Raw genomic sequence first — 27,957 nt, 5'->3', positions numbered from 1 at the left:
TTGTCAGGCACAAGCGAGAAAGGCATAAAAGTTATCTCACTAAATACTTGAGACTCAAAGTGATATACTTCACTTTTCCATACAGCCTGCAGACAAAACCCATCGTATAGCTCTGCCTAGCTACAAGGGGATGGCAAAATATAATCCCATATATCTGAAAGGAGAGAAGAACCAGATATGGGTAAGCACTACAAGTTTTTACCACAATATTTATTATGAAAATTAGAAACAATAACAGAGTTAAATAAGTACTCAGTGGTATAACCTCCTTCCTAATGTAGAAATCTCTTCCAAGATGTCACCAGCGCTTTAACTAACTTTTGTTCAAATGTCTCTACTGTCATGGAACTCACAGCCTCATTATTAAATATTTTCTTCTTTGTTGTAATTGTTGAACTAAAATCTTCCTTCTGATAATTCACAAGATTTGCTTTACCCTGTGACTGTCACTTTCAATGTTTGCACTTTATTAAAAAAGAAAAACAACTGTAGAAAATGAGGTGCAAATTAAGACATATTTATTTTAAAAATGAAGAAAAACCAAGTACTTGATGAAAGAATAGATCACTTTTAAGAGCTAAGAATGCTTAGGAAAAGTCACAAGATATAATCAGTCAGAGTTTTCTTTTAATTTTTTTAGACTGCAAATTATTCTTCAGAAGATGAGGATGGATGTGCAATAGGGCTTATTGTCTTTTAGCTTTTCATTTTTATTGTTGTGTGTATATAACACCTTCCTTATGAAAAAATAAGTTTTATGCAGCAAATTTCTGACTAAAAACAAAGGAAAGTTTAATACCTTAGGTAAATTTTAAGCTATCTTTTTTAATCTATTAGCCAGATACAAGTATTTTGTGTAAAATATTATATTTCAAAAAATGATAAACTATGCTGATGGGAGTGACTAATGTTTAAAGACCAAATTTTTTTATTCAGTGATTAAAATAATAATGGGAATATCTAATATATACCTTCCATGAACAGAGAACATAAAGTATTTTGTAACTGGAAGATTATGCTTCATCTATTCACAATAAGAGTTTGCTTTCCATTTGAACTTTCTTATTGATTAATACCTGGATTTAATTTTCTCTCTCATCAGCTTCCTATTTTGTTTGTTTAAATTTTTCATGCATATTGGCAGACTATCATTGAACAAATCAGAAAGAATATAGTGCTCCATTTTTATTGGCCTACTTATAATTCTGCATACGAAAATAACTTAATGGTTGAGCTCATTTCAAAAAAGGACCAGATGCAGTGGCTCACACCTGTAATCCTAGCACTTTGGGAGGCCAACGTGGGCAGATCACTTGAGGTCAGGAGTTTGAGACCAGTCTAGTCAACATGGTGAAACCCCGTCTCTACTAAAAATTCAAAAATTAGCCACGCGTGGTGGTGGGTGTTTGTAATCCCAGCTACTCAGGAGTCTGAGGCAGGAGAATCGCTTGAATCTGGGAGATAGAGGTTGCACTGAGCCAAGATAGCACCACTGGACTTCAGCCTGAGTGACAAAGCAAGACTGTGTTTCAAATATATATCAATATGGGAAAAGATTTCATAATGACCACTGACTAAAAGGAGACTCAGTAAGTCCCCAAAATATTACAACAGAATTAGACAAGGAGTTTGATATTAAAGATCATAGGCTACTTTGTCTATAATTGTTAATACAAGATGTCAACACAGTTCAAAAATGAAATATATATTGTATGAATCAATTTCTCATCTCCTTAGACATGTTTGACTGCTTTTTATAATTATCTCTCTGCCCCTCCACCCCTCCTTTAGTCTTCCTGTTTATTTTAAATGATATAACAACACAATCACAGCAGTTGTAACGTTGTGGAAATAGCGCTAGAAATGGGACTAAGACGTCCTGTTCAGTCTCAGCTTGCTTATTTAATGGTACACAAATTTGAGCAAATCATTTTAGTTTTTTGAACCTCCATGAATAAAGATACCTACCTCGTAGAATTGTATGAGGATTAAATATGAGATGTGTTGAAATTTGCCCCAGTGCTGTCAGTACTTCTTGAGTTCCCATCCCTTTATGATGTCCACAGAGACAAAAGGTCTCAGACAAAAAGCTAGAATTATGAAACAAGTGAAAGTCAAATATAATAATTGAAAAAAATCTATAGGCCTTTGAAAGATATAAATACAGAATAAATAGTGCTAATGGATCGTTTTCTAATTTTTAGAAAAGGCCTTTTTCCTTATAGAATTTATATCAGTGCATTTTTACAATTGTACTGAAGAATTTTTATAAATATTTTACAAAACAAAGAAATCGCTGTTGACAAAGCATTTGTGGACCTCAAGAGATTCTGGATGCTGTGTGTGATAGATGTGAATAAACAGACATGCCAACACCAACATTTACAATAAAGAGCATGCCAGCCTATGCTATCAGTGGCCTCTCTTTCTCAGTATGACCCATGGGAATACCAACACATATTTTTCTGCCGCTTTTCTGAATGGGTATGCATTTCTGCATGAAGACTACTACTTCCTACCCACTCCCTCATAATGGACATTCTAGGTCCCTGGGCTTCCTGTTTAGTGGAGGGTTACTAAGAGACGTTAATTGACAATCAAGTGCAGAAATTCTTTTATATTACTAATAGCATAACCCTGTAACCCTATTCCGTGACTCTGCAATGAAAAGGGAGGATGCTATAGCACCCCCAAATAAAAGCCTTAAGTAATCAAACTCACACAGTTATAGACATAACTTATTTTAATTATCTGCTTAATTTAAATTTAAGTGATATTTGTTAACCATACAGAGTCCATGGGGTAACAGTGATTGGGAGTGCCTCCTCTAGTCTATCATCTTGTGCCTGAGCAAGGTTACTGCATTTGGAACCTCATCCTCCTGGCTTGGCTTCCACAGTCACATTACAGCAATCCTCCACACCGCTCTCACGCTGCTCTCTATCCCTCTTCCAGCACCTCAGGGCTACCAAATTCTTCATTCCCTCCTCTTGTGATGTAACTTCTAACATCCCGTCTCATGGCAGATTATTAGAGTGCGTAAGGAGGAAACAGAGGTAAATTTTGGTTCTGATGAAGAGGTAGAAGGGGTCAGGAGGTTTCCATCATTGTCTGTCTTCTGCAAGGTTATCTAAAAAGTGAAGAGACATCCTTAAAGTGAGTATTGACCAAATGTCAGTTGTCTCTTCAGACTTCCTATGGTTTAAAAATAAATGAAAAGAAAAAAGCTCTGTTTTCTTACCTAAATTTGAGTTATATTACCAAAGGCCCCTTAGGTAATGGGGCCTTTATACGTTCCAGAGTAAGTAGCATATGGTGTGTGCATGCATGTTTCTCTCTCTCTCTCTCTCTCTGTGTGTGTGTGTGTGTGTGTGTGTGTGTCAGTGGAGAGAGAGAGAGAAGAAGAAAAGGGAGGAGTGATGATCCTTCTAAACGTATACAAGTTGCTTGTGAGAAAAATAGCAGTAATCATAACACACCAAGTCCCTTACTGCTGGTAATGCTTTTCATGTGTCTCTCCAGATTGCCTAATTTTAACTTCTTAAATGTCTCATCTCCTCCTCTATACCCTGGAAAATTATAATATGCTGATTCAATTTTAAAAAGTTATTTGAAATGTAGCCAAACTCATTTGATCTTCCTCAATTCATCACTGCGTATGGGTTTCATCCCATTTTATTAGTAAATTTGACACTGATTATGATAAATCCATCCAGTGCCACACATCTCCATCTGCAAATTTCAAGGTTTAATTTTAAACTTTTTAGGGTAAGAGGTTTTTAAAATATTTTCAACCTGTAGGATTTCCAAGACCTTATTTCTAAATGTTTCAATATGACCAATCTTATACATGTGATTTTATATTTCTATATCAGATATAAAAAAGATTTAGATTATTTAGGCTTTCAGTTAGTTCTTTTTATACATGAAGCTACTTTTACGAGCAAAATGAAGGGGAAGTGAGATAGTGGCAGTTGCTGTCTTTTGGATGACAGGCCAATTTACTTCTTGCTTCTAAAGGAAGTAGGCTTTACCCTTTAAACCTCCCCCATCATATGTTCTTGCATGTACTGTTTCCTTTCATCAGTAAGTTCTCCTGATCTTCTCTGTCTCTCCCTCTCTCTCTATCTCTCTCTCTGTTTGACTGTTTCTCTGACATTACCCAAAGATAACTGTTTTTTTTTCTGGTCTCAGAATTATTCGATGTCCTTTAGTAGTGAGGTCAGCTTCCACAGATGCCTAATTAAAAAAAATTTTCCTTAAAATAGGCAAGAGGAGGAGGAGTTGAATTGCAAACACCTGGAGTCTCCTTTGATTAGCAGTATTTAATTTCTGACAGTACCCAATTTATGGCATTTTAGTGAAGACAATTCTAAAAGTTAACAGAGAAGTCAGGCCAATCTTTCCGATAGGATGACACACTCCTTTGTACATCTTTAAATGCTTTTCATTGCATTATTTGTGAGTAGGGACCAGCAGTGTTCCTAAATAGGAAGTGTGTTTTTTGCCAACAGTAAGTCCCATAGATCTCTGGTTTTCCTGTGTAGTGGAGGGTTACTAAGAGAGAGTACTTAATTTCTCACAGTTGGAAATTTTCCTGGTTTCTCTAGACCATGTAATTCTTCAAAATGTTATAGGGTAGACCAAGGTCTGAATTTTACCTGTGCTTTTGATTAGGCTTCAGTTTGTTTTACAGATTATTGTATTTCTTGTCTCCTGTGCTTTTTCCACAGTGCAGGCAGTAATCACAATATCCTTCATATAGTGGACTACCTTGCCCTTAACGATGTGAGAAACGCATGGTATCGATTCCCATTGTGCATTTAGATAATAGCAATACAAGCACAAAATATTATCTTGGCACCGTAGAAGCTCTACAATCCCCAAGTGTCAATAGTGCATTTTCTTCAAACGTTAGCAACCTCAATCCCTGGCAAGAAAAAAAACAGATTATGCAATCTATAATGATCTTACTCTTCAGCAAAATTCTATTTTTTTGTGTTTGTTATTAGAAATTTCCACAGACATATTTTAGCAGTCATATTTCTGCCTGCCCAGCTAGAGTAAGCTCAGTGAGGAAGGGGGTCTGTTGCTACTCTTCTTTAATGATGGAAACACTGATGAGTATATGAGGAATTTTACCCATTAGATGTGTGAGGCTAAGAGATCTTTGATCGTGCCACTGCTCTCCAGCCTGGGTGACAGAGTGAGACCCTGTCTCAAAAAAAAATTAAAAAAAATGATATGTCCATTCATTAAAAACTTCTGTCAGACCACTCTTTTTTATAAATTTTAAAATTTTTTAATGATCTAACAAGCTTTATTTTTATCATTGTTAAAAAAATCCTTCTTTTGAGTAACACAATCACAAAGTAAAGAATGTTATCGTTGATTTAACCAGTAAAAACACAATACTTAACAATAAAATTTTTCAAACATGGCTCCCGGCCATCCAGATGACTTAGCTTGGGCTCAAGTTATCCTCCTTTGATGCCCTTCTCTTCTTCGAATGAATCACAATGAGGCAGAAAAATTTTCATGGGTGCAGAGTAGGTGTATATATTTATGGAGTATGTGAGATATTTTGATACAGGCATACAACATGAAATAAGCACATCATGGAGAATGGGGTATTCATACCCTCAAGCATTTATCCTTTGAGTTACAAACAATCCAATTACACTTTTTAATTTATTTAAAAATATACAGTTATGATTGACTATAGTCACCCTATTGTGCTATCAAACAGTAGGTCTTATTCATTCTTGCTAATTTTTTTGTACCTATTGACTATCCCTACTTCCCTACTCCCCTCAGACACCCACTACCCTTCCCAGCCTCCATTCTTCTACTCTTTATGTCCATAAGTTCAATTGTTTTGAGGTTTAGATTCCACAAATAAGTGAGAATAAGTGATGTTTGTCTTTCTGTGCCTGGCTTATTTCACTTAACAGAATGTCTAGTTCCATCCATGTTGGTGCAAATGACTGGATCTCATTGTTTTACTGCATTTTGCATGTGTACCATATTTTCTTAATCCATTCATCTATTGATGAACACTTAGGTTGCTTCCAAATTTTAGCTTTGTAAACAGTGCTGCAATAAACATAGGAGTGCAGATATCTCTTCAATATATTAATTTCCTTTCTTTTGGGTATATATCTAGCAGTGGGATTGCTGGATCATATAGTAGCTCAATTTTTAGTTTTTTGAGGAAACTCCAAACTTTGCTCCATAGTGGTTGTACTAATTTACATTACTACCAACGCTGTATGAGGGTTTCCTTTTCTCCACATCCTTGTCAACATTTCTTATTGCCTGAATTTTGGACATAAGCCATTTTAATTGGGGTAAGAGGGTATCTCACAATAGTTTTGATTTGTACTTCTCTAATGATCAATAATGTTGAGTATCTTTTCATAAGTCTGTTTGCCATTTGTATGTCTTCTTTTGATAAATGTCTGCTCAAATATTTTGCCCATTTTTTGATTGGATTATTAATTTTTTTCTATAGAATTTTTTGAGCTTCTCATATATTCTGGTTATTAATCCCTTGTCAAATGGGTAGTTTACAAATATCTTATCCCATTCTGTGGGTTGTCTCTTCACTTCACTGATTGTACTCTTTGCTGTGCAGAAGATTTTTAACTGGATGTGATCCCATTTGTTCATTTTTGCTTTGGCTACCTGTGCTTGTGTGGTATTGCTCAAGAAATCTTTGTCAAGACCAATGTCCTCAAGATTTTCCTCAATGTTTCTTCATTGTAGTTTCATAGTTTGAGGTCTCAGATTTAAATATTTAATCAAATCATTTTTTATTTGATTTTTGTATGTGGAACGAGATAGAGACCTAGTTTCGTTCTTTTGCATATGGGTATGTAGTTTGCCAGCACCATTTATTAAAAAGACTGTCTTTTCCCCAGTGTATGTTCTTGGTATCTTGGTGAAAAATGTCTTTACTGTAGGTGTGTGATTTTGTTTTTGGGTTCTCCTGTTCCATTGCTCTATGTGTCTGTTTTTAGGCCAGTACCATGCTGTTTTTGCTACTATCACTCTGTAGTATAATTTGAAGTAAAGTAATATGATTCCTCCAGTTTTGTTATTTTTACTTAGGATAACTTTGCCTCTTCAAGGTTTGGTGTTCCATATAAATTTTAGGGTTTTCTTTCTGTTTCTGTGAAGAATGTCTTTGGTATTTTGATAGGAATTGCACTGAATCTGTAGATTGCTTTAGGTAATATGGACTTTTTAACAATCTTGATTCTCCCAATCCATGAACATATAATATTTTTCCATTATTTGGTGTCTTCTTCAATTTCTTTCATCAATGTTTTGTAGTTATCATTATAGAGACCTTTCATTCATTGGTTAATTCCTAGGTATTTAATTTTATGTGTGGCTATTGTAAACGGGATTACTTTTTTATTTCTTTTTCACATTTTTCACTGTTGGTATATGGAAACTTTGCTGATTTTGGTATGCTGATTTTGTATCCTGCAACTTTACTGAATTTGTTTGTCAGCTCTAATAGTTTTTTAGAGGAGTCTTTAGGTTTTATTCAAATATAAGATCTTATCATCAGCAAACAAGGATCATTTGACTTCTTCATTTCCAATTTGGATGCTCTTTATACCTTCTCTTGCCTGGTTGCTCTAGCAAGGTACTATGTTGAATAACAGTTTAATAACAGAATAAAAAAAAATCTCTGCAAAGTAAACAAATCTCACTAGTTTCTCTGACTTGTATTCCAAATTAGTGCTTCTGGCCTTTTCTTAAAACTTTAAGCATCACAAGGAAATCAGTTGGAAGGGAATCATGTGCTGATCAAGTCCTTAAAGGGCAGAAACATTCACTGAAGTGAAAAGGATTAGTAAAGGGTGGAAAAAAAGACCAGCCCCCCGCCTAGTTTGGGTGAGCAGGTTTGGGATTAATTATCAGGCAGCAATCCACATGCACTTAACAGTTCTGACGTGAGAGGACAAGAAACACAAGCAAATATAAAACATTCAATTCTAAGAGAAGTTCATCAGAGACATCCTTCAGGATTGTAAGGTACTGGAAAGAAGTCCTATGGGGAGTGGGTGGACACCTGCCAAAACTCCATTAGTGTAAGGGACTTTAAATCACAGAAATTAACTTGCTGGAAATCTGTTCCCAATTCTTCCTTCAGCTCCAAGGTTAAATTAAATGTAATTAATGATGGTGACCTGCTAATTCATGCTTTTGATAACTGATATCTAGTATGTATATATATATAAACAAAATGACGAGGACAGGGAATTTAATTATTTGGGTATCACACATGTAGGTGTTATATATGCCAAATTTTAAAGGTAAATTACTACTTTTATTATTTGTGTGAAATGTCATTTTACATATGGGTTCCATTTTGAAGGTGGTTTGGGAAGGGGGCATACCATTTTAAGTACCAAGAAAAACTTGCATAATCTCATTTTACCTTCTCTTTTTCAGCTGGATTTTCCTCTACGTGCTTCAGTCTTCTCTACACAAAGAGCTGCAAACCAGGTCTTTGTTTTGCACTCTTATTTCAAGCAGAATGAGTGCTCCTAAACTCCTCTCTCTGGGCTGTATCTTCTTCCCCTTGCTACTTTTTCAGCAGGCCCGGGCTCAATTCCCAAGACAGTGTGCCACTGTTGAGGCTTTGAGAAGTGGTATGTGTTGCCCAGACCTGTCCCCTGTGTCTGGGCCTGGGACAGACCGCTGTGGCTCATCATCAGGGAGGGGCAGATGTGAGGCAGTGACTGCAGACTCCCGGCCCCACAGCCCTCAGTATCCCCATGATGGCAGAGATGATCGGGAGGCCTGGCCCTTGCGCTTCTTCAATAGGACATGTCACTGCAATGGCAATTTCTCAGGACACAACTGTGGGACATGCCGTCCTGGCTGGAGAGGAGCTGCCTGTGACCAGAGGGTTCTCATAGGTAAGTGGAGATATGAATGAGTTCATAAGTCCTGCATGAGACTCAAGGCTCTTAATAAAATCTTAAATCATTTGAGCTGGAGGAATACCTGGAAATCATATAGCTCAACCCTCTCTTTTCATAGTTGAGGAAACTGAGGCTTAGAAAGGTTAAGAAACTTGTTTAATGTAAAGGGTTGGAGTTGAAGCTCAGAACTTCTGATCAATATTTTATTCTGAAACATTTATTGAGCAACCACTATATCCTAGGAACTGTGTTAGGTATTATGACTAGTCAATTCAGTAACTCCTTCAGGTAAACATGTTAATTGTCATAGATAAGGTTCAGAAAGTTCAAATCCACACAGGTGATATTTAGTAAACCTGGAATTCATGCTGAGATCTACCTAGCCCTTATATTTTAGTTCTCCAGCTACCCCTGCTGACCCTTAAAGAAGTTTCCCACCATGATGATCAAATTCAGCATTTGAGATGAAGAGTTTGGCCTGCAGACTAAACAGCATTAAATAACAAAGCACTAAACAGTAACAGCCAACAATATTTGATTGTGTTCTATGTGCGAGATAGTAGACTAAGGGTTTAAATGAACATGTATTGAGTCTTTACTATGAGTTAGGCCTTGGGCTAATTGCTTTTTATGTGTGTGGTCTTTGAACTTTCAATTCTGTAAAGCAAGTATTATTTTTATCCACATTTTAATGATTAAAAAAAAACTAAGACTTGGAAAAATGTGCCCAAAGTCATAGAATAATTCTCTGGTCTTAACTACTATGTTATATCACCTAATTTTCAAAGATTTATAATGTTAAAAAGACAGAAAATTCCAACAAAAATGCCAACAGTGGGCAGAAATCAACATGACAAGGTCACAGAAACATAAAATCCATAGGTAAGATTAAAGAAAGGTAATATAAATCATGCAGTAAATTGGAGAGAGAAAAGGGAAGAAAGAGAGAGAAAGCAGGCTTGAAGAAAGGGTTTTAGTTAAGGATATTTTTAAAAGTGTAAAATAATTTAAAACACATTTGAACAGATGGATAAATGGGTCGTGGTGTGTTACAAGATGATTATGCTCTTTCTCTACCCATCCCCGCAAGGCAGATGTTTTCATGCTTGAATTTTGTACCCCTAAAGTCAGGAGAAATCTTCTGGACTTAAGTAAAGAAGAAAAGAACCACTTTGTCCGGGCCCTGGATATGGCAAAGCGCACAACTCACCCTTTATTTGTCATTGCCACCAGGAGATCAGAAGAAATACTGGGGCCAGATGGCAACACGCCACAATTTGAGAACATTTCCATTTATAACTACTTTGTTTGGACACACTATTACTCAGTCAAAAAGACTTTCCTTGGGGTAGGGCAGGAAAGCTTTGGTGAAGTGGATTTCTCTCATGAGGGACCAGCTTTTCTCACATGGCACAGGTACCACCTCCTGCGTCTGGAGAAAGACATGCAGGTATGTAAGAAGCATTTCAGTTTTCACACTCTTTACAGACAAGATGCCTTGTTTGTAAGTGATTTTAATTCACTAGTTTTCAGAATCATGAGAACATCTGATGAAAAAGCAATTTTATGTTACTAACCTGTCTTTGGCGTTTCGTTTTCTCCTTATTTTGGTTACTTGTTAATTAATCTTTATCTTGGTGAAGTGAAAATAAAGCAAAATCAATAATGAGCAAAATGAGACATTTGCAGGAATGAATTAAAAGTTTAAAAATATTTTGCAGTTTCATTGAAAACATGACTTTCATAAAGCTTGAAACAGAAGAATCTCATTTGCATGTCTTCCTTCTCTACTAAATATAAGCAGATTCCTCCTCCTGGTCAAGTGATGTGGGTTAGAGATTTCTCAATCTTTCCAGTCCTAAATGTATATCTCATCATTCCAGCGATGATTCCCTCCAACATAGTATAGGGTTTAAATCATGAAAAATAATTCCTTTCAATTTAGACTCTCATATTTTCATTGAACTATATTTTTCCACGTTCCCTACCCTTTGAGTCTTACAGAAGAAACCTATTAAAATATCACATCACTATATAAGAGGACAGATATTTTAATTTGCTTGGCTATAGTAATCACTTTACTATGTATATTTATATCAAAGCACCATGTTGTACACCTAAAATATGTAAAATTTGAAAAAATGTTGAAAAATATCAAAATAATTATATCAGTCAGGCAATATTTTTAATGAAAAGACATTGGCTTTTTATTTGGCACAAAGTGAACCTCAACTCAAGCAGTTATTTCATACTTATTTTCTAAGCAGATAAGCTTCAAACATATTAAAGTATCTAGTTACGTAGATTCTTTACTCTTATTTCTTTTACCAACTGCTCTGTTCCTTGAGAAAAATATGGACATTTTAAAATAAAAGTTTAAGTTGTTAGATCTCAACTAGGAAATCCACAAAGTAAACCTGTTTTCTATGTGAAATAACAGCAATGAATCTCCCCCTTCAAGTTAAGATATAAAAATTAAGCTAAAAATATCTGAAGAAGGGAAAGGCGTTTAGATTCATTTATTAATTTGCAGAATGCTGTGCCAGCATTATTCCGAGAAAAAATAAATGGTTAGAAGAGAGAGAATTAATGCACTAACATACAGGATAAAATATTCTTTTGAAAGTACCCTATCCATTTGCAGTTTGAGAGTGATTAAATGAATTCATCTGATACTCTGAACGTCATATTTTATAGCTCTGATTGCAAGTAAGACGTTTAGTAGATTATAGACAAATCTGTCATTTGTAATTGACTGCAGATCTTCATGCCTTCAAGTCATTTTCTCATGGGCACACCAAAGTGAAAGGGCAGGTGGAAAGTATCTAAAAGCTTCAATTTTGCCTGTGTAAACTTCAACCTCTATGACTTACATTTTAAAGACCCAACAGCACAAGGGATGCAACAAATTACAATTTAAATGTAATTCATGGCTGAAATGCCAGATGAATATGCTCTGGCTCCCAGATGTCAGTTGCTGAACCACAAACCGATTCTTAGTGATCCCTTGGAAGCTGTCACTAATTTTTGTGAACCACAATGATGGCTTCTAAAGGAGGACTACAAACCCCTGGAGACCAATAACTGGGGATAACTTGGAAAGCTTTTGGCTCTCTAAAACACCCAAGGATAAGAAAATGCTTCCTAGGAAGGGATTTAAAGTGAAAAAGTAGAAATATACTGAGTGCTTGAGAGATAAGATAAAACAATTGCAATCCCTACATTTAAATCCCATACCATAAATAGAACTTCTCAAGGCACCAAAGAAATGAGAAATAACAAGGAAATGTATGTTTTAAAGAACCGAATGAAATAAGCATGTGATCTTGAGGCCAGAATTTTTAAAAATGTGAGATCAGCTTTGAATGGAAACTAGGTCTCTGATCTAAAAAACAATGGGCAGAAAGATTTACTCTGCTTCTGTTTAGCATTTTTATCAGTACAAATTTAGGCAGAAGCCTGAGTCTTAAAAGTTTAGATTCTAAGGCAGGGTTCCCTAAATAAAACACCTTCCGTGCTCAGTGTCAAAGAGTCCATTGGCCTGTTGCCAAACCAGAATCTAAATGCCTAGTCATTCAAATTAAATTTAAAAACAAGCAAAACAAAAATTAGCACTCCACAAAACATATTTTAAGGCTGGATCTGGCTCCAGACTAAGAGTTAATGATGCTTGAATTAAAGATAGGAAAATGGAAGAAGGTGGAAATGCCAAGAAGTGGATGTTGTTATTGATAACTTTTTGTATAACCAATATAAATGTAATTATCTGCCTAAAAAAGAAAAAGAAGACCCTTTATCCCTTTAAATCATTTTCAGAAATGTCTGCATAATGAATTGAGTTTCATTCCCTCTAATGCCTAAATGACACCTTGTAATAAATTACCAGCTTTGTTAAATAAGGTTTTAACTCCTCTGGGCCCCTCAGACACCATTGATATACTAACCAGTACCTTATTGTCTGAAGAGAAGAGAGCTAATAGAAATAGACTGTCAGAGAGTAGACCAAACAGAAATGAATAATTGTAAACAGAAGCAGAGAGTATTAATGTGGTTTCTGTGATCTAGGAAATGTTGCAAGAGCCTTCTTTCTCCCTTCCTTACTGGAATTTTGCAACGGGGAAAAATGTCTGTGATATCTGCACGGATGACTTGATGGGATCCAGAAGCAACTTTGATTCCACTCTAATAAGCCCAAACTCTGTCTTTTCTCAATGGCGAGTGGTCTGTGACTCCTTGGAAGATTATGATACCCTGGGAACACTTTGTAACAGTAAGTTCCAAATGATAGCTTGGAGTCAGAATTTCTTTTTAGATAAAGAGATTAAATATGTTGCCTGAAAGGCCCTTCATTCTACTAGAGAATTCAGACTAAAATCTACTTTTATTATAGAGAAACAGTGTACCAGGCATTCATTAAACACCTAGAATGTTCAAGGTACTCTATAAGTTGCTCCAGGGGAAACAGAAAGTGCCTACACATTTTTACACTGCCTTTCTTGAGTAATTTGGTCAATATCTTGCTAACTTTCTTATTTTGGAAATGTCTAGTTGTACAAACTAATCCTCTTAGTTTTCTTAGCACTACTTAGTAGTCATGTGTCTTGTGTTGGAATTTCACAGGAAATGTTTCCTAAGAAAATGTGAAAAATAGGCAAAAAGTTAGAAATGCCCTGGGAAGAAAAAAAAGAAAAGAAGCAAACCAAATGTATGCTTGCAGTTATAAAGTTAGAAAACAAAAGCTGATATGGGGGATAGTTTTCAGAAAAGGAGTATATTGTACTGATGTCTGCCCCCTAGCTGCTTTCCAGCTCTTCCAAAGTGAACACAATAAGAGTACGCCTAATCAGTTGTCCGAGCATCCTTTCTCCAGTGATCTGAATGCCACCACTGTCACAGGTCAAGTTTCTGCCACATGTAGATCTCTTCCTGAGCTTTCTGTTCTCTTTCTTGGATCATATGATTATTTGTGCCTGTGCTAGTAACACAAGGTTTAATTATTAGACACCCCCTACCTCATCTTATTTTTCTTCTTCAGGCATGTATGGCTCTTTTGATTGTTCTTCCATATAAAAATAAGAGTTATGTGAATTTGTTTTATTATTATAATCACCACATATTTATTCTACATATATTATTTTATGCATCAAGTATTAAATTATTTTATGAACTTAAATAAGAAATACTCTAAATAAATCAGCAGGAATTAGATATATATTTTCACCATTAGATTATTTAGCAATTTATAGGAATAAGAGAAGTGATAATATATGAAAATTTCCTCTGTAGAAGTTTAAAACTTAGAATAAATTTGTATTTGTTTGGTATGCTGAATGCATGATCCCACCTTGTGGCAGAGAAATGAAATCAAGGATCAGGATGTCTGCAGATGCCAAAACGTTTATACTCTTTGTGACCAGGCCATTGTATTTTGGCCTGAGAGTTTTCTAGACATTTCCCAATCACCCGGATGATTGGATACCAAAATAGAACACAGTTTAAATGAGTAAATGCAATCATAGCACAGGAGGGGGAAGAAAGAGGAAGAGATTTTCTTTTCATCATCATTTTTCTTGTCAATTAATATAACAAGTCTCCTAACTCAGACACATAGTCTCATGACAAATTGAAGAATATTTATTTTAGGTTAAAATATTTTTAAGATTATCCCTTGTCTCACTGCAAGAGATAAATGGCAGACATTTTATTTATAAGGCAAAGGAAAGGGAAAAACTATTTTATTGAACATATATTATGTATCTGATATAGTATGAAATGCATTGATATAGTATCCTATTTAGTCTTCATAACAATTCTCTCTTCTATTACCTTTCTTCTTTAATGATCTTTTCCATTTCTGTAGTTCCATTCGTCATCTTTTACTGGAGACCCACACGTTTCCACCTTTAGATAAAACCTTCTTTAAATATTCCATACCCATGTCTTCACATGCTTGTTGCATAGTATTTCTCCAGTATTCAAAATTAATGCGCCAAACTTGGTGGATTGAAAATAGTTAATATTTTATTGCAGCTAACATTCTTCCAGCCACCAAAATACCATCTTTGAATCAACATAGAAAAACACTGTTATTTATTCACAATACTTCTCAAATATATTTTCTTCTTCAGACATGGGCAACTTTCCATTTATTTTTATGTGGAAATTCCACAGGACTTTGGTCCATAGGATGTTAGGTGCAATGGCAGAGTTTGTCCATATGCAAACAAATTTAAGAATCACTGGAATAAAAAACAAACTGGTTTATTTTTTATATAAACTAGTTTCTTTACTGTCAGCATTTTCTACTATGGAACTCTGTGAGGGCAAATTAGAATGTAATGTTTTGAAACTCAAGTAATTAGTATTTGTTTCTTGGGATTTATTGATAGCTTCCTGAGCAGTAATCCCCAAAACATCAGCTTGAATTGATAGTCTAGCTAGTGATGGTGAAAGTTTTGGGTGATAATGCACGCTCAATAAATAGTTTCCAATCCCACCTGAGGCATATGTTTTAGTTACATATTATTTAAATTTCATTATGCTAACTTAACAGGTTCTGATTATTACGTTAATTATAAAGCATAGAACATGGGAGGCTTTCTGAATGAAGGAAAAGGAATATGAGTTGAAGTTGTAAAATTATCTCTCACCAGCTTAGTGGATTATTTTGCTTGTCCCTTTACGGTACATATATTCCTTTCTGGAGACCACTGGGACAGAATGATGCAAAATTTTCCTAACCAATCACCTCTCCTCCCACCCATCTAAGGTTTTGACTTCTCTCCCTTCCTAATAAATTACACATAACTTTCTTATCTTGATACTTGATTTTTTTTTCACAATATAGCTCTGGTCTAGCTTCTTTTCTTTCCTACAGTCCACTACTATCCTGGCACATACTCCAGGCAAACTATTTCCCAAACAGGCCCCCCCCCCTTTTTTTTTTTTTTTTACAGCTAACATGATCTTTTCCATATAATGACAGGCACCAAACAACTCTTCAGCACCTATTCAATGCCAGGTACTATGCCAAGTCTGTGGGATACAAAGTTTTTTTTTCTTATAGAGAGGGGGTTTTGTTATAGACAGAAGAAAGTGTATCATCTCTTGCCATTTCCTCTGCCTAAAATGTTTGTCTTGTAAAATTTATTTCACCTATGAAAATTTTTCTTAATCCTATGGGGCTTTGTGTAAATCTCTCTTCTTTATAAAGCCTTTCTGGAGATCTGACTGGGCAGGATCTCTCTCTCTCTTTCCCTGCTCCCTCCCACCATCTCTCTTCTTTAAGGCTCCTATCATATTATCTATCCCTAGTGTCACAGTTCTTTGTTTGTTACTGCTCTTCACAAAGTTTCATTATTTCTCACATTAATTGCTGAAAAAGTTGAAAAATGTGTGTTGGTTGACATATGTATCACTTTCCAAAGAAATGTAAGGGTTTTTTTTTCCTTATTTCTCTGAAGGTTTAAATAGACAGCATTTGCATACAAAATATCACATATATGTGACATATAGATTTTAGTGTAGAACTAGATTTATGAGATTATTTTGGCAAAATTCAATTTTCCATGGAATTTTCATTTTAATACATTCTTGTGAAAGAAGCATATATTGATTTAACAAATATCAACACCTGTATCTATTAGTGTGATTCTTTGTTTTCCTTCAGATACTTTTATGTATCTCATATCTACTTGATTCAAAGAAGTGGGACATGGTAACTTAGATTTTCTCATTTTAATGCTACCAAGTATGCATTTTTAAATTTTCTTTTCTACCAAGGAAAACCTATATTTCATATTCATGCTATGTATAAAGTTTTAAAGAGCGACAATAAGAACTCCAAACATTGTGTAAATGTTTCCACATCCCATTTTTTTCTGCAGGCACCGAGGATGGGCCAATTAGGAGAAATCCAGCTGGAAATGTGGCCAGACCAATGGTGCAACGTCTTCCTGAACCACAGGATGTCGCTCAGTGCTTGGAAGTTGGTTTATTTGACACGCCTCCTTTTTATTCCAACTCTACAAACAGTTTCCGAAACACAGTGGAAGGCAAGTAAATGAAATCAGTATTTTTAAAAGATCTAGTTATCAGAGTAAACTGAATTATTCAAAAGCAAGTTTATTTGAGAAGGCTTTGAATAGCATATTAATCCTGTGTGTTTATGTGAATGAGATTGTCTATTATGATACACCTGCTTGAAAAAGGAACTTTCTTAAAAAGAAGAGTCAACCATGAAGCTCTTTTCATTATAGGTGAAGCCCTTGGAAATCATGCTCTAATTTCTTAAACACCCAAAAACTTTTTAAATTCAAATTTCTGGTAGCTAGCTGGCCAATATGTGTAACTATATCAAGGTCTCTAGCATTGGCAAACAATATTCAAGACTTTGACAGTGTATTAAATCAGTTTAGTTTTTTTTTAAATATAGTAATAAAAAAATAATTCCAAACAATTAGTTGACACTGAATAAAGCCTTGCTTGCGCATATGTTTTATTTAGGTCAGTATTAACCTGTAACTTTTTTCAAAAGTCTGTACAAATTCAAATTAGCATCTACTGATGCTTAACTTGGTTTTCCTTATTTCACACAAAGTATTTTAAAGCTGAGGAAAGTGAGGTATAAACAGGTAAAATTATTATCACAAGATATTCAGCTAGTTACTAACAGAGCGTAGGTTCAAATTCAAGTTTTCAAAATCCAGTGTCTTTGTATAATAAATTTTGATACCTCCAAATGATGCTTGATATATATATATATATTTAAAGTCTTCAAAAGAATATAATTACTTTTATCTTATAAACTTGTTATTGTTAAATTTTTACCTTCAATATAGCATTGTCCATGTCTAATGCATCCCATCTTCCCAAAAAATGCAAATACATTTCTCTGCCCTATGATCAGAGATACTTGGTATACAAATCTAATAATTATTTTTAATTCTCTCACCTTTTAGTCTCAAAATTATATGCCATTTTAACCTATTTTTGATCATTTTAGTAACTACCTGAATGCACTGATTTGAATATGATTCAATAAAAAAAATCACTATATTTTGGCTAATCTGTAAACTAAGGCCATCAGCACTGATTTTTTAAAAAATGTACAGATTGTGTCTTCTTAATGCCCAATCAGAAGACAATTATACTTATTTCCTGACAAAATGTATAAAAAGACTAGTGTCAAGCCACGTTCCATATATATCACAGACAATCTTTAAATGTTTTTGAGTCAAATAACAATGGAATAGATGCTTGAAAAAATGCATAGGTGACTAAATAAGTGGCTACAACTATACAATTCATCTTAGATGAAGAGAGACCTGGTTAACATATTTTAAATTCTGATTTCATTTTAGAATGCACAACCATTCCCTTATCTCAACCCTCTGGTCCTTCAACCCAATTAGACAGCCTACATCATAGACCCTCCATTTTTATTTATGACCTGTCTTATACCAAACCTTGTTTTCTCCCTTATAGATATATGGAATATATATATATATATGGAATATATATATATATGGAATATATAGATATATGGAATATATATATATGGAATATATATATATGGAATATATATATATGGAATATATATATATATGGAATATATATATATATGGAATATATATATATATGGAATATATATATATGGAATATATATATATATGGAATATATATATATGGAATATATATGGAATATATATATATTCCATATATATATATATTCCATATATATATATTCCATATATATATGGAATATATATGGAATATATATATATGGAATATATATATATATGGAATATATATATATATGGAATATATATATATGGAATATATATATATGGAATATATATATATGGAATATATATATATGGAATATATATATATATGGAATATATATATATATGGAATATATATATATATGGAATATATATATATATGGAATATATATATATATGGAATATATATGGAATATATATATATATGGAATATATATGGAATATATATATATATGGAATATATATATATATGGAATATATATATATATGGAATATATATATATGGAATATATATATATGGAATATATATATACATGGAATATATATATACATGGAATATATATATACATGGAATATATATATACATGGAATATATATATACATGGAATATATATATGGAATATATATATGGAATATGGAATATATATATGGAATATATATATATGGAATATGGAATATATATATGGAATATATATATGGAATATGGAATATATATATGGAATATATATGTGGAATATATATATGTGGAATATATATATGTGGAATATATATATGTGGAATATATATATGTGGAATATATATAATATATGTGGAATATATATGTGGAATATATATAATATATATGGAATATATATTATATATGTGTGTGTGTTTGTATATGTGTGAGTATATGTATATATGGAATTGAGATATTTATCAAAAGCTGTATAAATGTTTTGACAGTAGGTTTTCCCAATGTTTAAAACTAACACAAAGATGGAAAGAAAGCCCTGAGGAATTGTAGCTTCCCCACAAAAAATAGTTTTCCAAAAATAAACATGCTAACAGTCATTCAAAACTAAGGTAGGAGGCTGAAGTAACATCTGGCAACTTAAGTTCCAAGACAACCAGAGCATTCTTCTCCCAAAGGAGAAACTGGAGATTTTCACTATCTTTATTCCCATGTAGAACAATGTCTGCCTTGTCAAATACAGTGTCTATATATTTTGACTGGTATCCTTTGCAGGTCATTATTTTTAACCTGGAGGCTACATTTAGAATGTCATGCCACTAGCATAAAACCAGCCTAGCTCTGGGTATAGCAAACAAATGTCATCAACCATAGGTACAGAGAAGCAGTGCTGTTATATTAAGGCAAAAATTGGCCTGACAAGCCTTGGAAAAATTGTTTCCCAATATAATCATTGCTATTAACTGGAAAAGTAAAATATTTGCAATAGTTTTACTATTCTCCTCCTTACTATGTGTCTAGGTTACAGTGACCCCACGGGAAAGTATGACCCTGCTGTTCGAAGTCTTCACAATTTGGCTCATCTATTCCTGAATGGAACAGGGGGACAAACCCATTTGTCTCCAAATGATCCTATTTTTGTCCTCCTGCACACCTTCACAGATGCAGTCTTCGATGAATGGCTGAGGAGATACAATGCTGGTAAGACATTTTCATATGTCTTTTGCATGCTCAGTTGAGCGGATTGTTTAGATGGCATAGTTATCAGTTCAAGCTGAGCACTCACCGCATAAAAACACTTTCAAAATAAGGATAGCATAGCTGTAATATCAAGTCACTTCCAGACATTCAATTCTACTTTGAAAATGCAGGCAAGAAGTCTCTCCAAATAGTTATTATAGGATGATATGTTTAACCATTTGCTGGGACTAACCAAATCATCTCTCCTAATTTTTGCTATGGAAAAATGGCTACTATGTTTCACAAATTGTTCTTACCCTCATCTTCCAACATAAATTCTCATTACTTTTAAATATAAATGAGGAAAACCTTATAGAGCTCTTCTTTGATATCCCAAAAGACTAAAAATTGTATACCCATAATCCACAGTTCTTATTTTTATTACTTAATGGCCTCTCACAAATAGAAATTGTGTTCCACTTGAAAAGCTAATGTTGGCTTTTATATCACACTATAGGAAATCTCTTTTAAGTTCATTTCAATGCATTCTTTAAAATACTATTTAAAAGGCCTCTTTCTCTGCCTTCCTATGCAGCTGAGAGGCTAGCATTATTTTTCAAACAATAAAAGTGCTTCCACTGGTTAAAACATTGCAAATTTTCATAGGTTGAAAGCATTCTAAATTTTGGCTTCTGTGCCTTTAGCTCATAACGCACATAAACATGATATTGTAGCTTAACTACCTATTGATTTATGTATCCATTAGGCATGCTTTCATTTCTATGTGTGTATGTGTGCAATAACGTCCTCTAATCCAACCTAATTAGGACCATTAATTGATGAAATTGATGAAAATAGTTTGTTCCATCAAAAATTATTTAAGAAACAACTTACACATAAGCCTGTAATTGCAGCACTTTGGGAAGCCGAGATGTGGGGATCGCTTGAGCCCAAGAGTTTGAGACCAGCCTGGTCAACATGGTGAAACCCCGTCTCTACTAAAAATACAAAAATTAGCCAGGCATGGTGGTGGGCACCTGTAATCCCACCTATTGGGGGAGGCTGAGGCAGGAGAATCACTTGACCCTAGGAGGTAGAGGTTACAGTTAGCCAAGATCACACCACTGCACGCTAGCCTGGCTGACAGAGGCAGAGTTAGTTTTCAGTCAGTTATGAATTCAGTTATTGCAGTTTCATCTCATTTTCATGTGTGTTTATATACATAATGACAACCATAAATCTATAATTTACACTGTCAGCTTTTTAAAAAGTGAAACAATAAATGAGTGACTTTTGAAATACAATATGAGGGCAAATATTTTAGCCATACACCTTTAACAAATCTTTCCAAAATGTTCAATTTACATACTATAAAAACAACATCCTTCTCTTTGTTTTACAGTCATGATGACCACTTTATGTTTGTTTAACTAGATTACTTTTATTACAGTAATGAGTAAACTCAAATTAATAGGTTTAGGAATTAACAAAACCAGCTTTTGTTAAACATGCACTTCTGGGAACTACATGGCAATGTTCAAGTTGTATTTATTCAGTTATTCACAATGTCGTGGGTGTTAGTAAACTTTTTAGAGGAAATGGAGACTAGTCAGTAACCTGGCAAGTCTCTTAAGTGGAGTTTTCTTTCACCTATGAAAGAAAGGAAAGATATTCCTTCACCTTGTGTATCTTGGCTGAAAATATAATTATTTCACATTGATAGCAAGTTGTTAAAGGTTCTCCAGATTTTAACTTAAAGGTCATTGATGAACCAGAAAAATACCTTTTGAACATTTTTTTCTGACATTTTCTTTGTTTGCAATATGTGTAGCATAAGGTTTCTCAGTAACTTGAATTGTAGTGGGAAGAGAAATACCGTAAATAAAAAATAGGAAACTACCCTGCAGCACATTTCTGATAAAATGTGGCCATAAAATTATAGGATAGGTCAATGTAAACACTTGCAAGTTGCATGAAAGCTAAGCTGAAACAATTAGCCTCCTTCTTAAATATTCCTTGTACCTGCAAATACGTTTTAGAAATCAGTGTCATAAAACAACTGTGAAGAAGAGAAAGAAAAATTAGAAAGATTAAAAAAATTTATAAAACTGTCTGTAAAGCAAGAGTCTTGTTTAAAATAAGTCTAGGAGTGGAGGGATGGAATTCTTTTTCAAAATGATTGAAAGGTTTTTACAAATATAGAAAGCTCTTTACAAATTGCAGAATAATAGAATTTTTAGGCTTGGAAAGGAACAAAAATTACACTTTACAGATGATAAAGAAAAGTGGAGTCATTCAAATATTAATGTCCATTACAGGTTCCTTTCATTAGACATGAAATAGTACAATTGAGAGCATCCAAACTCTAGTTACTACCATGTTAATTTCTATTTACTAACATTTCTGATCTATATACACATTCAATTCAATTCCTTCTCTTTTATTTCAACTGAGAATTATATGAATTAAGTTTTAAATATAGCAGCCCAGAAGTTCAGTGTATTTTCAGAAGAAGCAGTTTATAAGTTTCCAAGAGTGATCACTACTTTACTTTTTGAGCTGTGAGAGAAATGAAGTAATCACACATACACTTAAGTCTTTTCATATGTATTATTTTCAAATCTACTATTTCCTGGTCAGTATTCAAGGTACCAGAAATATGATGCTATACAAAATTCACCAACAAATTTTCTTCCTGAAACTTTTCTTCCTGTTGATAAAATTGACAATAACCATACGTAAATACATATACAGCATGTTAGATGGTGGAAGTCTCTATAGATAAATAAAATCAGGAAATAGGATAGGCAGTACTGTGTAGATATATGGAAGAAGAATGTCCTAAGACAAAGGAACAGGGAGCCAACTGTGGCTGGAGTAGAGTGGGGTCTGGGGAGAGAGTGGTGAGAGATAGTAAGGTCAAAGGGATAACAGGAGGCAGAGCTGTATGCCACAGCAAATTACAGGTTTATGTTTTCTTTGGCTTTGAAAAATACATTTTAATGAATTTTATTCAAATTGCTTTATGTAATTTTTAAAAATTATTCAAGATCACCATAGGTAATGAAATACCAAAACTCCCCTGCTTTTAAACTCTCTTTATTATTAAGTGGTATATTGGTACTGTATTCAAAGCATTTTCTGTTTTATGTAATTTCTCATCCTGCTGTAGTGAAACTTCATATCTTTAGTCAGTGTAAAATAAGAATAAAATTTTTTCATGCTCTCCTTGAATGTTGGATGCCTTTAGAACTCAATAATGATAGGAATATTAATTTTATTATGTTTATTAATACGTTGTCTTTGGAATAATTTAGATATATCCACATTTCCATTGGAAAATGCCCCTATTGGACATAATAGACAATACAACATGGTGCCATTCTGGCCCCCAGTCACCAACACAGAAATGTTTGTTACTGCTCCAGACAACCTGGGATACACTTATGAAATTCAATGGCCAAGTGAGTGTTGAAAGTGTATTTTTACTGTGATAATTTCCAAAAGCAAATGTGTTATCTTTCAAGTAGAGTAATCACGGTATTCTGAAGCTATGTTTTCCATTTGGACTTGGAAACTTTCATTTGTATTTTTATTTGAGGATAAGGGAAGGAATTTGATATTTGTTGAGAGTCCACACTAAGCTGATATTGATCTTATTGTACAGCACCCTATCTCATTTAATCCTCACAATGCTTTGGGGTGAGTATGAAAATCTTCATTTCACAAATAAGGAAGCTGAGGCTTAAATAGGTTAACTGTTACAGATTCACATTTCTAATGAGGGAAGAGAATGAGTTTGAGCTTAGGCCCATGGAATATGCCCCAATTTTTCTTTTTTTTTTTTTATTATACTTTAAGTTTTAGGGTACATGTGCACATTGTGCAGGTTAGTTACATATGTATACATGTGCCATGCTGGTGCGCTGCACCCACTAACTCGTCATCTAGCATTAGGTATATCTCCCAATGCTATCCCTCCCCTCTCCCCCCTCCCCACCACAGTCCCCAGAGTGTGATATTCCCCTTCCTGTGTCCATGTGATCTCATTGTTCAATTCCCACCTATGAGTGAGAATATGCGGTGTTTGGTTTTTTGTTCTTGCGATATTTTACTGAGAATGATGGTTTGCAATTTCATCCATGTCCCTACAAAGGACATGAACTCATCATTTTTTTATGGCTGCATAGTATTCCATGGTGTATATGTGCCACATTTTCTTAATCCAGTCTATCATTGTTGGACATTTGGGTTGGTTCCAAGTCTTTGCTATTGTGAATAATGCCGCAATAAACATACGTGTGCATGTGTCTTTATAGCAGCATGATTTATAGTCATATGGAACAGAACAGAGCCCTCAGAAATAACGCCGCTTACCTACAACTATCTGATCCTTGACAAACCTGAGAAAAACAAGCAATGGGGAAAGGATTCCCTATTTAATAAGTGGTGCTGGGAAAACTGGCTAGCCATATGGAGAAAGCTGAAACTGGATCCCTTCCTTACACCTTATACAAAAATCAATTCAAGATGGATTAAAGATTTAAACGTTAGACCTAAAACCATAAAAACCCTAGAAGAAAACCTAGGCATTACCATTCCTAGGCATTACCATTCAGGACATAGGCATGGGCAAGGACTTCATGTCCAAAACACCAAAAGCAATGGCAACAAAAGACAAAATTGACAAATGGGATCCAATTAAACTAAAGAGCTTCTGCACAGCAAAAGAAACTACCATCAGAGTGAACAGGCAACCTACAACATGGGAGAAAATTTTCGCAACCTACTCATCTGACAAAGGGCTAATATCCAGAATCTACAATGAACTCCCACAAATTTACAAGAAAAAAACAAACAACCCCATCAAAAAGTGGGCAAAGGACATGAACAGACACTTCTCAAAAGAAGACATTTATGCAGCCAAAAAACACATGAAAAAATGCTCATCGTCACTGGCCATCAGAGAAATGCAAATCAAAACCACTATGAGATATCATCTCACACCAGTTAGAATGGCAATCATTAAAAAGTCAGGAAACAACAGGTGCTGGAGAGGATGTGGAGAAATAGGAACACTTTTACACTGTTGGTGGGACTGTAAACTAGTTCAACCATTGTGGAAGTCAGTGTGGCGATTCCTCAGGGATCTAGAACTAGAAATACCATTTGACCCAGCCATCCCATTACTGGGTATATACCCAATTTTTCTACTATACCATATTGCCTGCATTTATCTATCTTAAAGGAAAAGGGAGTGAGATACTCTTAGGTATTTTTATGAGATTTTGAAGTTCAAAAGTTTTTTGTTTAAATCTTTTCCCCAACAAAGGCAGTAGGGCATAGTGGAAAAGTACAAGACTTATATTCTAAAATACCCGGGCTCCAAAGCCAACTTTATTGCTTACCAACCAAGTGACCTGGGTAAGTGACTCAGACTCATTGAGTCATCATTCTCTCACTTTCACAAAATGAAATGGAAATAACAATGACTATCCCAATAGGGTCCACTCATTAAAAGAAATCAGGAAGTGGCTTCAAGGCCATGTGGCCAATGTAAATTAAATATGAGGATTTCTGTTAAAATAGACATTTCTAAATTTCATGTGTCCACTTTTTGGTGATAACTATTTTAATATTTGTCTTTTTATTTTTATCTTCCTTTCCAAATAGGTCGGGAGTTTAGTGTACCTGAGATAATTGCCATAGCAGTAGTTGGCGCTTTGTTACTGGTTGCACTCATTTTTGGGACTGCTTCTTATCTGATTCGTGCCAGACGCAGTATGGATGAAGCTAACCAGCCTCTCCTCACTGATCAGTATCAATGCTATGCTGAAGAATATGAAAAACTCCGGAATCCTAATCAGTCTGTGGTCTAACAAATGCCCTACTCTCTTATGCATTAGTATCACAAAACCACCTGGTTGAATATAATAGATTGAGTTATTAACTGTATTTTCTTTCACTTTATTACCTTCTTTCTAATAAATACAAGCATATGTTAGAATTAAAGTTCCAGGCATACTTTTCAAAGCTGGGAAGACCCTTTCAGAATCTTTTCAATGGGTTTTAATTTTCAGTTCTATTTAAAATGGTGAATGACACTAAACTCCATGATATTTAAGGATAGTGTGAAGATCTTTGGCATGATTTAAAGGTTGAGTATGTGAAGATATAAGTGAACTACCATGCTTTGTTTACGTGTAAAGGAAAATAACGTTTGATAGTAAACGTCCACTTAAAATACATGAATGGGCATTTCTAAAATGTTAAAACATAAACACGTTTCCATTCATGGATATTTGTCAACAGATTTAAAGAAAACCACAGTTATTAATTAAAGAAAATTATGTGTAGTTACAAACCAATGAAATTTTGATTAACCTTTTCAAATTAATGTTCCAGTTTGAAGACCAATCAAATATATTATTTAGTCAACATATACTATTTAGTCTCAGGTTCAAGGCTACAACAAAATCACCATCTTTGTCAAACTTTGGAGAGGGAAAATCTTCACTTTCTTAAGCAACAATGGATATTGCCTGTGTTTGCCTGCCTCTCAATTCACTGAAAAAGGAACTACCTATCCTTACATTTCACCTACTAATTTCTCTTCTAACGTCTTAGAGGTCCATGGAGAAGGCATATGGAGAACATGTTTTATACTGCTCTATAAATAGTATTCCAATCACTGTGCTTAATTTAAATAGCATTCTCTTATCATTTATCAGCCTTTTATGTATTTTCCAAGTAAAATATTAACATATTATTTCATTGGTCTTCTTTTTTATCTGGTTCTATATGAATGCTATTTTTTCCCTTCTCTTCTAACATGAAATATATTTTCTCTTTTTGATCTTGTGCTATGAAACAATCTTCCAAAGAACTGTATAAGGTGGTCATAAGTGAACATTTTAATTAAAATTGGTAAAAATAAATAATAACAATAATCATGCACTATAGAAAATGGCTAAACTGAGATTCTAAATTCTGCAAACAGAAACAAGTTTAAGTTATGTATCCCTGATTGATTGGTTACTGGGTTTTCCTGTATTCAAAAATATTAAGGCTATATATACACAAGATAAACAAATAAAATATATCAAAGAGCATGCATATAACAATAGGATGTTTTACACTAGCATTATTCAATTTATTCTCTTGGAATACATTGCGATTTGTTAAAATACAGTATACTCACAGCTTTTCAAAGAAATTACTGTGTAATGTAAGATGCCTTTCTATATAGAACATCAATGAAACTAAATACCTCACTTTATATTTTTGTAGATTTACTAATTACTCATTTCAGAAACATTTATTAAGCACATACTAGATATCAAATATTTCAAGGCACTATAGATTTGGAGAGAAGAAAATAAGAATTGTAAAATTGAGAAGGTCATGTTTGACTTGTACTTCAAGGACTGCCAATGGATTTACCAAATATAGAAGCAGAGAAGGGCATTTTATTCAAAAGTCACAGCATGGACAAGGGCACAGAAGTTTAAAAGAGCATGGAACTTTTTAAAATATAAAATAGGTCAGTGTGATTACAGTATAGTTTTTATGGAGGGGAGTAAAAAGATAAATTGGAAATAAAACCAGAGTGTCCTATATGCAATTCTTAATACTTGGAATTAATTCCATGGGAAATAGGAAACAGGGAGAGTCATAATCAAGCTGTATATTTATAAATATAGTAGTGATGGTGCTGTTCACAAATAATGTTGATGAGAAATAATTTGGAATGGTTAAAAGCTAAGAAACTCATTAATATGGAATAGATTGTGGGAGAGAGGAGAAAGTCTTG

General features: G+C 34.1%; 1 protein-coding gene across 2 annotated transcripts in view; it reads left to right on the top strand.

The window, feature by feature from the left end:
* The window catches only part of TYRP1 (tyrosinase related protein 1), a 1,170,479-nt gene extending 1,143,566 nt beyond the window's left edge, over window positions 1-26,913 (top strand). For both annotated transcript variants that reach the window (XM_055092134.1, XM_055092135.2), the window contains exons 7-13: window positions 8,473-8,942; window positions 10,076-10,398; window positions 13,014-13,218; window positions 16,835-17,002; window positions 19,986-20,165; window positions 23,462-23,608; window positions 25,818-26,913. In XM_055092134.1, the coding sequence (XP_054948109.1) occupies window positions 8,558-8,942; window positions 10,076-10,398; window positions 13,014-13,218; window positions 16,835-17,002; window positions 19,986-20,165; window positions 23,462-23,608; window positions 25,818-26,023 (1,614 nt within the window). In that variant the 5' untranslated portion in view covers window positions 8,473-8,557 and the 3' untranslated portion in view covers window positions 26,024-26,913. The remainder of the gene's footprint in view (window positions 1-8,472; window positions 8,943-10,075; window positions 10,399-13,013; window positions 13,219-16,834; window positions 17,003-19,985; window positions 20,166-23,461; window positions 23,609-25,817) is intronic.
* Window positions 26,914-27,957: the final 1,044 nt, after the last annotated feature.

The sequence above is a fragment of the Pan paniscus genome, chromosome 11 (assembly GCF_029289425.2).
Source record: "Pan paniscus chromosome 11, NHGRI_mPanPan1-v2.0_pri, whole genome shotgun sequence".
NCBI classification, from domain to species: domain Eukaryota; kingdom Metazoa; phylum Chordata; class Mammalia; order Primates; family Hominidae; genus Pan; species Pan paniscus.
The sequence above is the reverse complement of the archived record's forward strand: the minus strand, read 5'-3'. Positions and strand labels throughout refer to the sequence as shown.